The sequence below is a fragment of the Struthio camelus genome, chromosome 1, assembly GCF_040807025.1.
Source record: "Struthio camelus isolate bStrCam1 chromosome 1, bStrCam1.hap1, whole genome shotgun sequence".
In the NCBI taxonomy this organism is placed as follows: domain Eukaryota; kingdom Metazoa; phylum Chordata; class Aves; order Struthioniformes; family Struthionidae; genus Struthio; species Struthio camelus.
In genome coordinates this window covers 51,935,185-51,952,779 of record NC_090942.1, presented here as the reverse complement: position 1 = coordinate 51,952,779, position 17,595 = coordinate 51,935,185, and the positions used below count along the sequence as shown (strand labels likewise).

Sequence of the window (17,595 nt, the reverse complement as noted above, 5' to 3'; positions counted from 1 at the left end):
AGCGGAGGTGCAGCTCCGTGGTATTTCTGTTTAGCTACACAGGTTCTCCATTGCTTCGAGTGAACTTCCACTTCTCCACGCCCTACCCTCTGATCCCTACGCAGCAAATATTAGATGGGTTGCTGGGAGGCTAGTGAGAGGTCTCCGTTTCCTAAAAGAAAGAAATGGAGAGAGAGAATTCTTTTCTCTGGGAAATCTCTGACTTGACTAGAAGACTTGAGACTGCACCATATTAACAGGCTCTTCATTGTCCTACGATAAGCCTTTCTCCTCTTTCTCAACACAAGGTTTGCACAGAGATACAGTATCTTTTATTGTCCTTAGCCAGGCTATAGTGAGGGAAGGCTGGGGGCAGGGGGAGAGATAAGCTTCTGAGCACACTGCTCTTTTTCAAGTCAGAAGGAAAACTGTCAGACTTCAGGCTAATTACATGTTGAGCACAGTTGCTTTGAGTTTAACCTAATTAAATTAGACAATTTGAGACGAAATAGTAAATGAAGCAGAAGGGAATTGTTAGCAAGAGAAGAAGCGGTAGTTGCTGGCCGCCAGTGAAAGTGAAGAGAACCACCGGCTGCTGTGGGCTGGAAGCAAGGCATAGGAAAGACAATTTTGTTTTTCACAAAGCCATTGTGCTTTGGGATGATTTTTGTTGTGTTTTTGGATATCCAGCAGAGTTATGAATTTTAATATCTCAGTCTGCCTTTTTCGAAGTATGTTTAAAGTCTACCTTGAAGATAAGAAGTAAGAGGTCCGTCAAGAATTTAACTATTTTATGGAAAAAGCCTTCCTCTGGTCGCGTGGTGCTTTTGTCCCTCTTGAAGTGGTTTGAGCCAGTTAATACTGGTATGTAGCAGTTGGTTGAGTTCACGCATCTTGTTTACACAAAGCCAGTTATTGTAGTGCATGAAATGTGTTGTCTGGGTATCCAGGAATTTTTGATGGTTTTAGTATGATCGTGGATATGAGTTGATAAAATTTGTACTCGTTATTCTGGAACGACCTATTCCTATGTGGTGTACTGTGATACGTGGGAAACTTCTTTGATTCTCATAAGGTTGGGAAGTTGCTATCACTTGCTGCACGCAAGCCTTGCCTTGCTTCGGGGGGAGACACTTGTGCTAGCTACAGTGCTGCAACTGTTTTTGTGTGTGTGTGTTGTCTTTATTTTTTAAATCTCTTTCCCTCTTAGTTTACTCTCCAGTCTCGCCTTCAATTTTAGTGTTATATCTGTTGTACCAGTCTGTATTTAAGGATCATTCCTTGACTCTGTAGTATTATACTAAAGCAGATCCGATCTTGCAGACTCAAATGTCGCTTGCTCTCAGATTTGTCCCAGACATACTGTTTATCTGATTCTATTTACATCGACAAAAGAAAAATTCAGTGGTAACAGTATGACAGCATTATTGGTTTTGTATTGTTTTCCTTCTTTTATTCTGTGTTTGTGGAAAACTGTTGGCAATTTGTGTAGATTTCTTTTTCTTTTTTTTTTTTTTTTTTTTTTAATTCCTCTTACTAGCCTAAGGTCAGGCAATAGAGAAAGAGGGGGAAAAATAAATTTTTTTGGCTCTTTTCTACATTTAAACTCTTTGTTTAAGCAGAATTTCTTTCTCTGGTCACTTTTTTTTTTTTTTTTTTTTTTTTTTTAAAACCTCTGAGAACCCAGTGGCTCATCTAGGCATGATTTTAGTCTTTATTTGAGTAAAAGGTCTAAACAATTAAGCTACGTTTCAGAGGAAAAAGAAATTTGACAAAGAAAGCAGATACTATTTCACCTTGATATTTGACTTCCGTATTAATTTTATCTAGGAATATTTTTGCTAAATTGTCACTGTGGTGTTATCTGTGGCTGTGAAATCTTCTTGTCTGTATAGTTTAGTAAGCTAATGTCTCCAAAAAGTTGTTGCAAGCACAGACTTTCCAGTGTGTATTCACAGAAGAGACTAAAAAATCCATCTTGATGCCTCTCTGAAGTTGAGAGTTTTAGATATGAGCTGATGTCCACTTACCAGAAGTACATAAAGAGAAGTTATCACTTTTGGGATTTTACAGTTGCAGGTTTAATTCAGTGCTTCAGACTTGGAGTATAAGAGCTACCTTCCCTTTTACTTAGAGTTTTAAGTGAATGAAGTCACGTTAAAATCTCTCTCTAATTTTCCCTCCTTTATTCGATGATGATACGATTTAGAATGCTAGAATATACCCATCAAAAAAAAAAAAAAAAGTTGTGAAGTGTCATTGTTTCGAGGAACGTATCGTGAAGCACGAATACGCCGACAATTAGTTCCCATTTTGGGTCTCTGATTTTAAACTTCCAGTGCAATTACTTTGGATATTAAATTGGATGTCTCTGTTTACCAGGGACAGGTTCTTAGAGTGTCAGCAGTACAATTGGAGATTAATAAGTTATATCCCCTTACTTCTTGTTCCCAGTCTGTGGAGAAGTGAGTCTATGTTTGGGAGCCTTAATAAGGTCTAAATTCTATATAAGCTGGAAAGACATATATTTTCATACTGGCAGGTCCCCACCTCAGTCCTTTGGGCTGGCCAAGATGAAGATCAGGTTGCAATTGTAAAGCTTTAACTTGTTTGCTTTATGGTGGAGGCCCAAGTGTGCTTTGCCTGGGTAGTAAGGCACAGTTCCTGCTTGAAAGAGCTCTATAGGCAGGGCAAGAGAGGGCAGCTTTTGTCTAGTATTCTTGAAGTGTATTTGTGAAATAGGCTCCTCCAGGCTAAATCAAAGTGAGGATTTTCAGCTCAAGTTAAAAACAGTGAGAACTCTTCTCGGTTCCTTTTAAAATGCCTCCTGTTGATTCCTCTCTTAAATGAGTTTCTTACTAGCATAACCCAAGGTGGTTCAAGGGGGAGTTTGTAATGGAGAGTGTGTCCACATAAATATTGCACTTAAATGTCTGGTAGCTACTACAGCAAAGGATTTTGAGGGATACGAAGGATGAAATATTTATGAAGTGTGGTTGGAAAAGTTTTAGTGCTGTATCAGTTTTTTACTGAAAGATCTCACATTGACCAGTGCCTGATAATGATCAAACAGAACTGCAAATAAGCAGAAAATCATGGGTGGTTTTGTGGCCCAGTTAGTCCAATGGCTGCTCACTGCCTCCCCCAGCTTCCCTGCAGGACACCCCACTAAGTCCCTTCTCCTTCACCCTAACCTGCTCTTTATGCTTTTCTCTCCTGGATCTTCCCTTAGGTCTTTGCCAAAACTTCAAACAAACAAAAAGTGCCAGATATTTTTCTTTCTGTGGTTCTTTTTTGCCTCAAACCTTTCATTAGCTGACAAGATTTCTCATCCTTCATAGCACTTTTACTGCAGAAACACATTTCATAATTCTTTTTTTTTGCATAAGGAGAACATTAGAATACACTGAGTGCTCTCTGAGGGGCATGTGTGAAGCAAGACATCTTAGGAAGGCAGGAACAATTGGCTCCAGATCCTTGTTGAGTAAAAGGATGAATCTGGGTAGGGCAAGCATATGGGAGTTGAATTATTTTCCTCCTACATGAAACTTGTACAACTGCTAAGCCAATCTTGAACGTTTGCTAGATCGCAGACCCCATATGATTAGTCTTCAGCAGATCTGTCAGAATCTGAATATGTTCACTCACTTAAAAGGTAATTACAAGTTGATATATGTTGATATTATGCCAGCATATATTTCTCTGAAAGTTTCTGATTGGGTTTCCATAAAATTTAACTAGTTCAAAGCTATAGGCTGTAGAAAATACATGGCTGACTTTTTGATCAGGCTATATATATGTATGTCTCTTTGATAGGACATCATACTTTTTGGTGAACTAGACACTGAACCAAGGAATGGACTCACTAGGGGAATGTTTTATTGAGAGTCAGACATTTGGGGTTAATTTTGGTCAAGTAAAATGGATTAAAAACTATTAAGGAAGCTTTTAATGAATAGATGGTGCCATCTGGTGGTTGAGGGCTAGATTTATAACTGAAAACCAAAAATTCCTATTTGATCATTTGGAAGTGGGGAGGGGGGTGTGGGATGGGTGGGGGTTATAATACTTTTTCTAATTTGAAAAATATTAATAATAGTAATCTTCGGGGTTAGTCTGATTTTTTTTTTTTCCTCAGCTTTTGTACATGAGTTAGGTGCTAAGACAAAACTAGGTAATATCTATAATATTCAAGGTATTTTGCGTCAATTTAAATATAAAGAATTGCATGTATGTACTTGTCCTCTTTCACTTGCTTGTTTTGTTCTGGAATAATATATATCATCTGCCTTTAAAGGTCACTGCTTCTCTTAACTTTATTTTTTCTCAGCAAGGTAGCATTAGGTACTTTTATTGTGAAAATTCTAGTTTTCCTTATGTCATTTACTTTGACAGATTTGCAAGGTTAAATAGTAGACCTTTATTGCATACATCTGTCTGAAAAGCAAATTTCCAGGAAAAATGCTTTTTACTACTTTATTGTGCTGTTTAGTTCTTTTACAAAAATATTTCCATTTTTTTTCTTTATACAGATTATTTAAAGAATCTTTTAGAAGAGTCTGCAGACTATAGGGATACTCAAGGTAAATATCTCTTTAGATTAAAGAAATAAAGGGTTACCTAAATATGAAAAACACTTCTAAATTTTAAATGCTTGCAAAATATTAAGCCAATAAGCAGAAATGTTTTCTGTTTAGTTCTAAGTTTCTCAGCAGCGACACGGAAAGATTCCAAACTTGCGTTTCAAAAAATGTTTGGAGCTTAACGGGATATCAGCGCACCCTTGAGCTGGAACCAAGAGATAAGACTGAAGTTCCACAAGCAGCTCAGGCAGATATTTTGGATACTGCTGCTGAAAGAGGCAGTCCTGTCTTCCCCCGACCATCCTGCGACAGGCAGTCTGGTCCTCCAGCTGTTCCCCTTGACCTCATGAACGCGAGGCTTTTTGTCCCTCTCTTTCTAGGACAAGTGTTTAGGTGGCTGCAGTGAACAAGATCAAGGAGCTGCCCTGGGCTACATTTAACCCAGGGAGTTCTCCAGTTTGGTTTGCCACAAAGTTGCACAAACACTTTTGCCTACCTGTGAGGAAAAAGCGATAAGAGGAAACGAGAAGGGATAGCTGGTGGAGAGGGGCAGGACTATGTGTTTTGGGATAGCTGCACATTAAGCTGATTTACCTTGCTCACAGGATTGCAGTGCACATTCAAATGGTATTCCTTCTTCTTTGTATGTGCCTCAGCATACTAGAAACGCTCCCAGTCGGTGTTTCCATTTCATTTGCATAGATCTCAGTCATTTAGTTCATTCTCTTTAGTGACGTTTGTGCAAGCCCCTTGTCTTCAGGAGAGCAGAACAGATGTAGTCAGTTGGGCTGCACTAAATGCCAGCATTCAATGCACTAAACCAAGTTCACTTTCTCGTAGCTATGCCTGCTGATACTGTACCATCAAACGCATGAGAAGTTTCCACCTTAAGATATTTGGGCATATTTATTTATTTGAGTATATTATATGGAAAATATAAACACAAAATATTTTCGGTGTTGACTTTTTTGGAGAGAGAAAATTTTCTCTTGCATTGATTATAGCCATGAATAAACTAATAGTTGTACTGCATATTAAACAATCTACCACTTCAAAAGTAAGCAATTTTAAAGGAATATATATTTTACTTTACCTACTCTTGAGCTCTCTCCAGCTTCTGTGTATTTTGCAGTGGTACTTTTTTCATATTTCACAATATGTTTTTCTACCTTCACGTATGAAAGATAAAAGCAGAGACTTAGTTGCAAGAGTGTTAATTTTACGCATTTGACATCTTTGATTGTCAATCCTTGAAACAGGATAAGAAAAGAAAATCTTATCTTTACTCACAAAGATCTTTCATGTGATTATTAAGTTTAGCTTTCTGCTGACTTTGTTTGCTGTGTCATTTAATTACATGGGGAAAAAAGGGCTAGGTTTGGTTCTCTACTAAAAAAAAAAAAAAAAACTTCTTGAGGACCTTTCTTTAAATACATTACCCCAGCTAAGTGATGTGAGAAGTGGAATGCTTTTCCTTTCCAAAAACAAGCTTGTTTATGAACTTTTGACCCTGTGGATTATTTTGTATTGTTGTTTAGATTTGGGTTAGAATCTTGGCTCTATAAGTAATCCTGTGATCTTTGAACTTTCCATGCAAGAACCAGCAAATTTCTTGCAACTTTCTTCAATCTTTCTTGAAGTCAATGAGTAAATATTTAAGTTTTTCGTAGATATGATAGCTGATAAATGAAGGAAAGTATAACAAAATATTCAGGTACTCATTCCTGCCTGAGTGAATTTAGCTAACTTTCCCTTAATTTCATGTTCTTTTGAGCTGATGGGAACTGGAGAGTGTTTTGGCTGGAGCAGCTCCAGGATTTCCTAGTCAGAAGACCACCAGATAACTTTCAGCAGGCTCAGCTGACAACATGACATCTATATCTGAACTTAGATTTTGATTAGATGTTTGATATGTTCTGTGCCTTTTAACTCTTTGACTACTGTACTTGCTTTGCCTTATTTCAAGAAAGTCTTGAAAAGAAGTTCTCCTTAGAATGACTTAGTAGATCCCTGTTCATGCCTCTGTTCAGTTTCTTACATGGCCTTAAGGCCTTCTGAACCTTCCATTTCCAAAATCTATACATTTTGGTTTGGTAGGCTTTTCTGATTACTTTTAAGCAAATGAAGTTCCATTATTTGGAGTGCTCAATTGCACTTGAATTGTTCAGAAAGTGCTAAATACTTTAGAGACATTTTATCAGAGTAGTTGTGCTAGCTTTCAATTAAGTGAGTTTTTTCTACTTAAGTGAATTACAAGTTTTTTGGAAAAAAATGCTCAACAGGTAGTGTATAACATACAGACTCACTGCTCAGTAAATTATATACTTTTTGTGTAGCTCCTTTTTGCAGTTACACCTAAGCATGTTTTTCTATCGAGTTGCTACTTATTAAGTATCTGAACTTAATAAAATCCCTCTTAGTGTCTTTGATAACTCTTCCCTTTCAGAGTTTTTTTTCTCCTGATATAAAATGCTTGAAATTTAGAAACTTATATTTTATACGCTCCTCTTGAATTGCAACAAAAGTAAAGGCCAAAAAAACCCATCAAAATTTAGATAAGTTCTCTAGATAGTCTCTAAAGTCCATGACTGGCACTGGTAGGAAGTGCATAAATTGGAAAAAGCTTAATTAATCTCTGCGTAGTTTCAGTTGAGGTCTTCTTAACTTTTCTACCGTACCTAAAGACATTGAAATTAAAGAGATCCTTTGTGCAAGATAAGCTAAAACTTAATTTTGCTGGTGGATTATTTTAGTTAGCTAGAAGAAATGAGTAATACTGTGACTGTTGGCTGAAGCAATGACTTGCTAGGGCACAGCTATTAAACCATGATCCAAAGCCTCTGGAATCTGAGAATTGCTTTTTGAATGCAACGAATGTTAGCTCACATCTCTGAATCTTGGCAGAATGTGAAGGGGAATATTGTACCTTCCCATTCTGTAATACCAATGCTAACTGGTCTGTATAACAAAAACATTGTTTCTTCATGCTTCAGATGCTCTAGCTGTTGTCATAGAAGTTGCAAACCACGCCAATGATATAATGAAGCAGGGGGTAAGTATTTTGTTTCTGGAAGCTGGTTGATTAAAGCTCTTTTCTTTTTTTTTTTTTTTTAAATAAAAGAAAAAGTCATGGATGCAAGGGCAGTTACTTATCTCTTTGCTTTTTCTCCCACTAGGATAACTTTCAGAAACTCATGCAGATTCAGTACAGTTTAAATGGACACCATGAGATTGTGCAGCCGGGAAGGGTAGGTCCTCCAAATGGCATTCAGCAGATTTCAGTAAAAGTGCAGCACCGACAATACTGAAGGTGACATATATTGAGGAGAAAAATGATCCATCACTTAATTATTTGATGCTGACAATAAAATAAATACTATTTCTCAATGTGTAATTCCTTTTTTTTTTTTTTTTTTAGGAAAATATTTGTCTGATGAAAACTTAAACATTTTAGAATGTGATTTCCTGCCGAATCTTGCAGGCAGTTTTTTTTCTCAAGCTTAACCTTTAATCTACCGTGGTTTCAAATGCAGTGTAGAAAACTGGAATACAAGCACACAGGCTCTCTACGTTTTAGTGAGACACAAGGATGAGCAGCGTTCCTCGGGGAGGCATGTTAAGCTCAGTGTCCCCTAGCCTCTATCTTTACTACATTCATAGCTTTATAGCAGAAGAGGGTTAATTTTGTTGAAGACTAATTCATGGTGGAGACAAGTGAATTTATAAATGATGGCCACATGGGGGAATGTAATCCTTATGAGTCACCATTTCATGAGCAGTCCCGCTGATTTCAGGGAAGCTTCACATGAATGTTATTACAGATTTAGGTGACTGCAGAATTAAGACCTTTATAGCTCAACTTTATTGCCTAGTTATTACCTAGATCCAAATAGTATGAAATTGCTGTCTTGTGGATATTCTGTATGATCTGGCAGTTAACAATCATCATCTTAGAGAAAGCTGGAAGTATATGTGTATATACACACCTGCGCACACCCTTTGACAGCAGAGGAAGGTGTCATTCTCTACAATAAGTACAGACCCTGATAATTTTGTTGTTTCCTGCCTACACAGGAGAATTCTCCTAATACAGATTTAACTTCATGTATATTTCAGAACGAGAATTTTTTTTCTTCTTAATCCTCTGTGTTTGAAAGTTTGTTACTTACTATCTGTGTTAAAACAAAATAGCTTTGAATCCCCAGACTTCTGTAAAAGTACAAGTGCAATAATTTCAAGAAAAAAGAAGCTTATTTTTTTACAGCCTGTGCCCTGAAAAGGTGGATTTGGAATTGTTTGTTTTAATTTGCCAGGTCTTTCTGAAAGAGGGAACGTTGATGAAGCTGTCCCGGAAGGTCATGCAGCCGCGAATGTTTTTTCTGGTAAGATGCTATTTGTGTTTCTGTGTCTGATATCAGTGTAATTTTAAGTGGTTGAAACAGTTGCGTCACAAACATAAATACCTAGTAACTTCAGCTGACCTTTAGGGGACAAAAATGGCTGTTGCCATTTTACTTGCTCAGTCTAATTTAGAGAGCAGTATATGCAGTAACATTTTAATAGAAAACCATTTCACAACAAAATGTTCTGTTTTGAACAGAACAATGCTCATTTAAAATTTGAGCAACTTTGTGAGAAGACATTATCTGAGATAACTGGAAAAATAAAAAGGTTACTCCAACCTGTTCAATTCTACTAGATCTTAAAACCTACAACGCTGCTGCTGCTGCTATTATTGTATCTCTCCTTCCCCCCCCCCCCCAAGTCAGGGTGCATCCTGAATGGAGCACTGGCCTGGAAGTTAAGTTCTGGGTTCTCTTTCTGTCTTTTCTACTGCTTTGAAACTTTTGAGTCTCTGTGAAGTTTGTTTCCGCTTGAATGTTCTATTTCTCTGTCCTATAGTAAAGTAGCTTGCTGTGTGATTTGTGGCGTTATAGGCTCACAGTCTTGGCTGAAATCTGTCTTTCAGTTACTGTAGTGTAGGTAGGCAGGCATAAAGTGCATGTGCTAAGTTTTGCAGTGCCTGTTATATGCTCTGGAGACTCCTTTGTAGCATATAGAGCACTGATATAGTTGCGAATGATGTCAATCAAGGTAATACTCTCAAAAATCTGGTGCTAGCTCAAGCTGGACTTCCAAAGCAGATGTTGCTAATTTAAATCTCTCTACCTCAGATTTTCTTAGTTTTTTTTTTTTAATGTATGTAAAAGGTGCAGCACCGTGTCTATACCTTTAGGCACTTATTAAGCAATGATTTTCATAGTATGTTGTGAAGACGTAATAGAACTTGTGAACCATTTGATTATTTTGCAAAGAACTTTAGAGCAAAAACCATGAGACAGTTCAGTCTTCTGGTCTATGTTTATGTTCAGTAAATGAAGCTTGGATCCATGTGTTGAACAGCACCGAAAATAAAACACCCTAATAGTTGTTCAGTAAGTGCATTGATTGAGGGCAAGTCTGGTAGAACAGGAAATAAACAGTTTATGAACATTTAAACTAGTAAAATTCACATGCATGGGTTTGTCCAAATAATTATAAATTACTAATCTTAATTCTGTCACTTCCTAGATTTTGGAATGTTTTATTTTGTATAAAGGGTTCATTCTAATGTTCTTTTCAAGTAATTTGTTATACGGTATAGCTGTGTACATAAGAAACTTTTTTTGTCCTATTTGACAGCCTGTTCTTTAACATCCGTGCAACATCCGTTTACTCATGTGCCAGATGTATATTTACACAATGAAGATATAAATAGACACCTATTGTTATCTGAATTCATGCATGAAAATGTTTCTTGGATCCTAGGCAGAATAATAGGATGCAGGAGATACCCTTCTGGACAGTTGATTTCAATGCTGAACAAATTTCATATTTTCAGTAAAATGCATCTGAATTGATCTGTCTTTAAACAGTCTTTAGTCATTGAAAGGTATTGCTTCTATATTACAGTTTAACGATGCCCTGTTGTATACTACTCCAGTTCAGTCAGGGATGTATAAACTCAACAACATGCTCTCATTGGCTGGAATGAAGGTGAGTCACTAAGGTGCCTGTTAAAATAAGTCTTTCTCCAAATTTGTTGCAACTCGGGTCTTCAAATTTTCAAAAAGCATCTATGTTTATTGTTGGAAAGAGATATTAAAGTTGCTTATATTATAGAGCAGTGCTACAGGCTTAACATCTGTTGCGTAATATGGTCTGTAGGACTGCTATCTAGATTTCCCTAAACAACTTTATTCAACACAGGATCATCTTACCTTCCTTTTCATCCAGTACTGAGCTACGCTGAAATAGCCTGTGTACTTACTTCCGTCTGTATTTTGTTTAAACTGCCTCACTCTTGCCTTGTAACTGCTCCTTCTTGCCTGTATCCAAAGATTAGGCATCTCTGCCTGATAAGTTTCTGGCTTATAGAGATCTGCTAATTGTGAAAGACATTATGGCTTATGATTTCTAAGCCTGTGGGAAAAGCACCGAAGTTAAGCACTAAACCCCTCTGGCTGGTGACAATGAACATGCATATTGTGTATTGACATGGTCACTAACATGACAGTCAGTGGGAAAAAGGAACTGTCACCTTAGGAGTTAATTTTCTCATCCCTGTTCCTGTTGCAGAAAAGCATTAAGTTCATTTGGAGTTCAGTTTTGAAACTTTCACAGGCAGAAAGTTGCCTCTCTGTGGCCTCTCTTCTGTCAACAAGCGTCTTGTGGTGGCTCCAAACCACTCTGAACTTTCAAACTTGGTTACATTTGAAACTTAGTAGTTCAGAAGTGAAGGATCACCAGGGTGGTCCAGCCCTTGGTGATATGGGCAGGATGCCCATTCTGGGGCACATCTGTGCACTGCATCTTGTCCTGTAGCAGCAATGTCTTTTTTGGCCTAGTTGCAGGAGAAGTTCATAAGGCAAAGGTCCTAGCCCTGTTGAAGCGCAGCTGGAGGTGTCTAACAGCTCTTTGGTTTCATTCCCCTGTGCATCTCAAGTTTTAGTAGGGGGCCCACAGTGAAATAAAATGGTGGGCTGCATGTGATCTTACTGTAACTGGGCAGTCTGGACTAATGTATGATCTCCTACCTGTGAGATCATCTCTCCAATTTACCCCTTTTACAATTTAAAAATAAGATATTTTACAATAAAAACTGAAGGAACTTAGAAGTACCATTTCAGTTTGAATGTGAAGTTTTCTGTCTTGACTGTAGGTGAAAAAGCCAACCCAGGAAGCATATCAGAATGAACTGAACATAGAAAGTGTAGAGAGATCTTTCATTCTTTCAGCAAGGTAAGTCTTATAAATGCATAATTATTTAAAAAGCATGTAGTTTCAAATAGGCCATATGAGCTTTATCATTGTATGGCTTGTTTTGCATTTATATAATGAAAAGTCTGAGTAACTATAGAAGAACAGAGAACTGACAATGGATTTCTGGAAATAAGGTAGGCTTTGTTTGAATTTGCTTTTGCTCGTGTTTAAAATCTGATTTTGAAAAGGTAAGAGCTTTTTTTTTTTTATGCTTCATTTCTGACAGCTCATAAGTCATATGCAGTCAGTTACACACATACCACATGAATGTTATAGTCTCTAATACAGTTCACCTTGACTTACAAGGAAGACTTTCCATTGTAGGGTGGTAGAGAGAAACACAGAATCTATAGAAACAGTGGCTGGTATTTGAGCAGTTTGGGCAATGGCTGCAGATGGTGGGAATTCTGCTGTCCTTGACTCAGTTAAGTATTAATCAGATGAAACAAAAGTCTTTCTTGTTCCTCCTTTATAGCTCACATACACCTTCAGAAAAGTAGAGTGAATTGAAATACTTTTTTTTGCTGCCTTTTCTTGAGAAGAACAAGAATTAAGTTTCACTTCAATTATTTTTAGGCTTTGCTTTTCAGTGATTTTTTTTTTTTTCCTTTCAAAGTTACTGATATGCCCTGTCAGTGCATTAATAAGAGGGGATATGAAGCATAATAATAAATTCTGATGTTATTGATAACTAATATAAATCAGCAGAAGTCATTTTGGTCATCTAGCTAAAATAAGCATGATTGAAATAGGAAATAGTCCTCAGTGAAGTGCTGAATTGAACTTGAAATTATAGAAATGATATTAAATTACAGGAACAGTGCTTGTTTTTATCAAAAAAAAAAAAAAATCCCTGGTTAGCAGCAGAAGGATACATGACTGCTGATTTGGAGCAGCTCTACTGATCTGCCTTTACCAAAGACTTGTTTTTGTGCGTTGTTGTTTTTACTATGTCTGACTTGGAGTTTTATATGTTCTGTCACTTGTGACAGTGCTAATCTCAATGAACAAAGACATGTTTTCTTTTTCATTTAACAAAGCCTAGCAAGGGCAGACTTCTGCTTTTTGTGTGACCTTGTAAATACTGATATTAGGATGTCTGCATAAAGATAGCTATATCTCTAGCTGAGGAGGACATCAAGGTTAACCTTGTCAAAGTAGCCAAAGGAAGTAGCACAATTGTCTCTGAGCAGTAGTTATTTATAACAACAGATTGGAAATGAGTATTGCATATATTTTTTGACAAATTTATATAAATGTTTCTTATGGCTCTTTTGCACTTTGGGGAAGAGATGCATTTCACGGTTGAAGGTGTAATTCTGCACCAGCATCAAATGGCCAGATCTGTGGTGCTTAGGTGCCTTGGTGAGTGATTGGGTATTGCACAGATACATAAAGGTATTTATGAGATTGCAGCAGGCAACCCGGGTTTATCTCTCCATGATTTAAAACACTTCATTTTCACTTCAGTCATTCAGAAAAAAAAAAAAAAAAGTAATGTGAAAAGATTCATTGGAACCTGTGAAAATATCATCCTCTCAGAATACGACCTGCTTATTTTCTACAAAACATGGTAGACTTCTTTTGAAGAACTGATTAAATTGTAGATTAAAGGCAACTTCTGTGAAATATGTGCCTGTCTATCAGGAAAACCCGTAATATTCCCACCACGTTGGCTGCTGCCTGTAACATGCTTCTGTATTGAGCTTAGCATTACTGGAAACGTAATAGCTAGACGGTGACCCTCATATTACCAACTAAAGCTTCTCTGACACGCTCTTTCTTTTTCAGTGTTGTTGATCCTGCACCTTTGGAGAGAATTCATCTCCATTATTAGTATTTTTATACTTACCAGAGGCTATGTGTGTGCAGGAGCCCTAAATTACCAAACAGTAACAGAGGGATTGCATCTGCTTGGGATGAAGGAGGTGCTGGGGGCCCCAGGTGCAGTTGAGGATTTTCAGATCATTATCCATCTGTAAGCAAGGTCTGAGTTTGATGTGATATGAGAGGAGGAAACAAGTAAGAAACTACTGGAAATAGATATTTGCCTTTTTTTTTTTTTTTGATGAGTGATGCAGTTTATGTTGGTATGGATATGAAGACAATATCTTGCAAGTACATCTTCCTATTGCATCTTCCTTTTGATGATATCACATGCTAGGTGCATTCTTGGCACCTATTTGGCAAAAATCTGAATTACAAAACTGTTCAAATTAATTTCACAGACATCAGAGACAAACTTCAATTCTGTTTTGTTTTTTCAAATTAGCAGCAATAAGCATTATATTGAATGTATACCAAAGAAGAGATTCTGAAATTATTCTGGGGGTTGCAGGGAGGGGAGAAATTAAGCTAGGAAAAAATTAGACATAGTAAAATATAGCCCAGGTAATAACAGAAGTATAGATTAATATCTAGGCAGAATCTTTCTCTCTTCGGGTTTACTCCTAATGACTGTATTGGTGTTGTGCTTTATCTAGTCTGGGCTTAGGCTTCATTTTTCTCGAGATATCTGTAGGAAAGTGTAATGTGTTCTCCATGGAACAATGCGGTATTGTATTAGAGATCTGTGAGGCAGAGACACAAACTAGTGAGTGCATCTGCATGATTCAGCGCTGTGCAGAAGTAAAGCTTAGGTCCTGCAAACACTGGTCATGCTGGCCTGATGAGGTCCGAGGCCAGCTGGCCTCGTCTCTCCCAATAATGGTAATTAACAGCTACCCTGGGCAGCCATAGCTGCCTTCCCTTGGAGGGCAGCTCAGCTGTGAGAGGTGCCCTGAGGCTCTGGTCCTGGCGGCCCTGGCGTAGCTCTGCGCGCCCCGGGGAGCCCAGCTAACGGCGCAGCTCCAGTGAACAGCTGCGCCCCGCGCTCCCAGCATACACATTCGCCAGGAGCAGCAATTGCTGCGACTCTGTTCAACCTGCTTAAACCTTCTGCGCTACTAGCTAAAATCTCAAAAACAAAACACAACCAAAAAAATCCTACAATTTTAATAAACTGAAACAGCTTTTGGAAGGATGCAACAAACATTGGGCCTGTGGCAAGGCAAGTGGCAGGGCTGTGTGGGGAGGGCTGGGCAGGACAGCAGAAGTGGCACTGCCTTTTTTACTGCAGCGAGCCATTATATCAATTCAGTTGCCAATGGAACAGTCTCTGTTCTTAACTTCTGAAGGATCGGTAGCAACGCTAACGGCTGACATTACCAACACTGCTAACTGGGAGCTTTGCAGTAAAATATTAGGGCCTTAGCCATGCAGCTCATGTGAGCAACCCCAGCGTAATCATCAACACAGTCTGGGGTTGCTGAATCTCCAAGATTGCACTGACTTTAAATGTAATTATTTGGAATAGTTTTAGGAGCCTAATTAAATGTAACCAGATTTTTTTAAAAAGGCAAAGGAATTGACTGGAGCTGTGAATGTTATGTAGCTAATGCAGATTGTTCTTACCAGATAAGGAAGCAAAGGTAAATAAACTGAAAAAAATGTTCCACTCAGAGAGTGAAATGTTGAGACGGACAATAATACGCTGCTTTGCCCTTGCTTGTGTCTTGTTTCCTCTCCTTTTGTTCTGATTCTCTCCCTGTGTGCATTAGATCATTTTTCCTCCTTTTGCCTCCCAGCCTTCCCCTTTGTTTACTTTTACCAGATTTGTCCTCTCTGATTCTGTGTAGTACCCAGTTTCATTCAGTTCAAAATGTTTTTCTTAAAGGCTCAAAAACGATCAAAGCTTCCAAATTCATCTAACATAAAACAATAGCCGTCAAAAAATAATTGTTCTGCAACTTAAGTGCTGTATCCCTCAGTTCTGTAAATTGCTGCTTTCCTTTTTCCTAACTTCCCTCTGTATATAGTTGTCCTGCTTGATTTTTTGCTTAAAAAAAAAAATTCATTTGATGCTATTTACATAGGGGAAAAAAAATACTGTTGGTTGCAACTTCTAGCTGAAATTTGAGAACCCCTTTTTAAGCTGGTATTGCATCTTAAACAATCAGTCCACCTCTTCGCCTGCCACAAGCTGGTCTGTCCTTCCTCTGAGCCATCCTCTCCTTTGTGCTGGCACAAATTATTGTTCACCTGCACGGTGAGCCCAGTCAGGAAACGGATGCAGAGGACTACCTGGTTGATTGCTTGCTGGGTTAGTTTTAATCTGAATTTGTTTCCCAGGCCAGTGTATGCCCACTATGCATACAGCCCTCTGTGTGGCCACGTAAGTGTCTGTTCTGGCAGCTGATAAGGCCTGTTGCCTGAAAGGGAGGTATTGTAGGCTGCCTATGCAGCAGCAGCAGCAGCGTGGATTTGTATTATTATAAAAGTGAGAGTCTGCTCATGGCCTCAGGAAATAGTTCAGCATTGCACTTAATCCAATATAGCTGCAGGCTCCTGCTGTACCAAACAGTCCTTGTTCTCCTCGCTTCTTGTGCCACACCGCTTGGTCCTAGTGTTTCCTTGCATCAGGCCTAGTGATCCATCAGTTGCTGGGTAAAGACATACAGTAAGTTGATCTGATGGAAAACTGTTCTTTTCTTTGGGCTAGCTGATCTAATGGAAAAATTGCAAAAACCAATTTATTCTGAAGCTGCATAATTACTAGATGAGGTAGGAGGGAACAGTCAGGACTGCAAGGCTGGGGAAGAGGCAACCCATTCATTTTGGCAGAAGCCTGGAGTTTCGCAGGATTGGGTATAACAAACTGCACCTTGAGACAGAAGGAAGCAGCAGGGAAAAAGGCTTAGGGAAGCTTCAGAGCCCCTCCAAGGGAGAGTGCCCATGGTTTTGTTCTGGGAGTACAATTTACACCCGTGGCAGCGTTACTCAAGCTATTTGAGGGTCCACCGAGAAGAAAGACGTAATTACATACAAACTGTGAAACAAGGACAGGGTATTTTGGAAAGGGGAAAAGGAAGGAGGGAATCTGCATTAAAACAACAGATATGATTCTTTTTTAGTATTTGTCAGCACAAACACTGACATCATACAGAGAGTTAAGAAAAAGCAGTGCTGCAAAATTGGCTCGAGTAGGAACAGGAGATAGTCTGTAAAATTGAAATTGTGGGAGAGTTACGTCAACATGTAATAAAGACAATGGATTTCTAATCAACACTTGCTTCTTAGTTTTAAATGTTATTGATAAATTGTTTTTTTTTTAATTGATTTTCTTTTTATTATTTTTTTGACTCCAACAGTTCTGCTATGGAAAGAGATGAGTGGTTAGAAGCCATCTCCAGGTCAATTGAAGAGTATACAAAAAAGAGAATCACATTTAATCCTAGTAGAAGTCTTGAAGAGGTATACCATACCACTGTTGTTATTTTGTTTCCCTTTTAAATATAAAGATTCTTTGCAGATGTTTAGTGAATCAAAAGGCATTCTATGATGAATAATAAGACAGAATAGTAAACTGGGAGAGCAGATAATTCTATGAAATACCATTCTGTTCCATCATTATCTATTTTAGAAATTTAATTTTTTTATTTCCAAAAAAGCCCAAACCAGCCTTCTGAATTCTCTCAGCAATCTCGAGAACAGAAAGATGAAATAAGGAGATTTTAATATGTAGTGGCTATTGATCAAGATATGCTGATAAAGCTTGGTAGTCACACAGCCTTTATGAACCAATTAAATGCCGCTCTGGCTTTAGGTTTGTGTTATAATCGCCACTGGTGAAAGAGTAGATAACCTTTATTTAAGGCTATGATTTTACATTGGAGAAGGCTTTCCAGCATTG

General features: G+C 38.1%; 1 protein-coding gene across 2 annotated transcripts in view; it reads left to right on the top strand.

Moving 5' to 3' along the window:
• Window positions 1-17,595, top strand: part of FGD6 (FYVE, RhoGEF and PH domain containing 6) — a 79,175-nt gene that overhangs the window by 46,207 nt on the left and 15,373 nt on the right. For both annotated transcript variants that reach the window (XM_068937911.1, XM_068937917.1), the window contains exons 9-15: window positions 4,512-4,562; window positions 7,556-7,614; window positions 7,739-7,810; window positions 8,876-8,944; window positions 10,515-10,598; window positions 11,764-11,843; window positions 17,054-17,156. In XM_068937911.1, coding sequence (XP_068794012.1) covers window positions 4,512-4,562; window positions 7,556-7,614; window positions 7,739-7,810; window positions 8,876-8,944; window positions 10,515-10,598; window positions 11,764-11,843; window positions 17,054-17,156 — 518 coding nt within the window. The remainder of the gene's footprint in view (window positions 1-4,511; window positions 4,563-7,555; window positions 7,615-7,738; window positions 7,811-8,875; window positions 8,945-10,514; window positions 10,599-11,763; window positions 11,844-17,053; window positions 17,157-17,595) is intronic.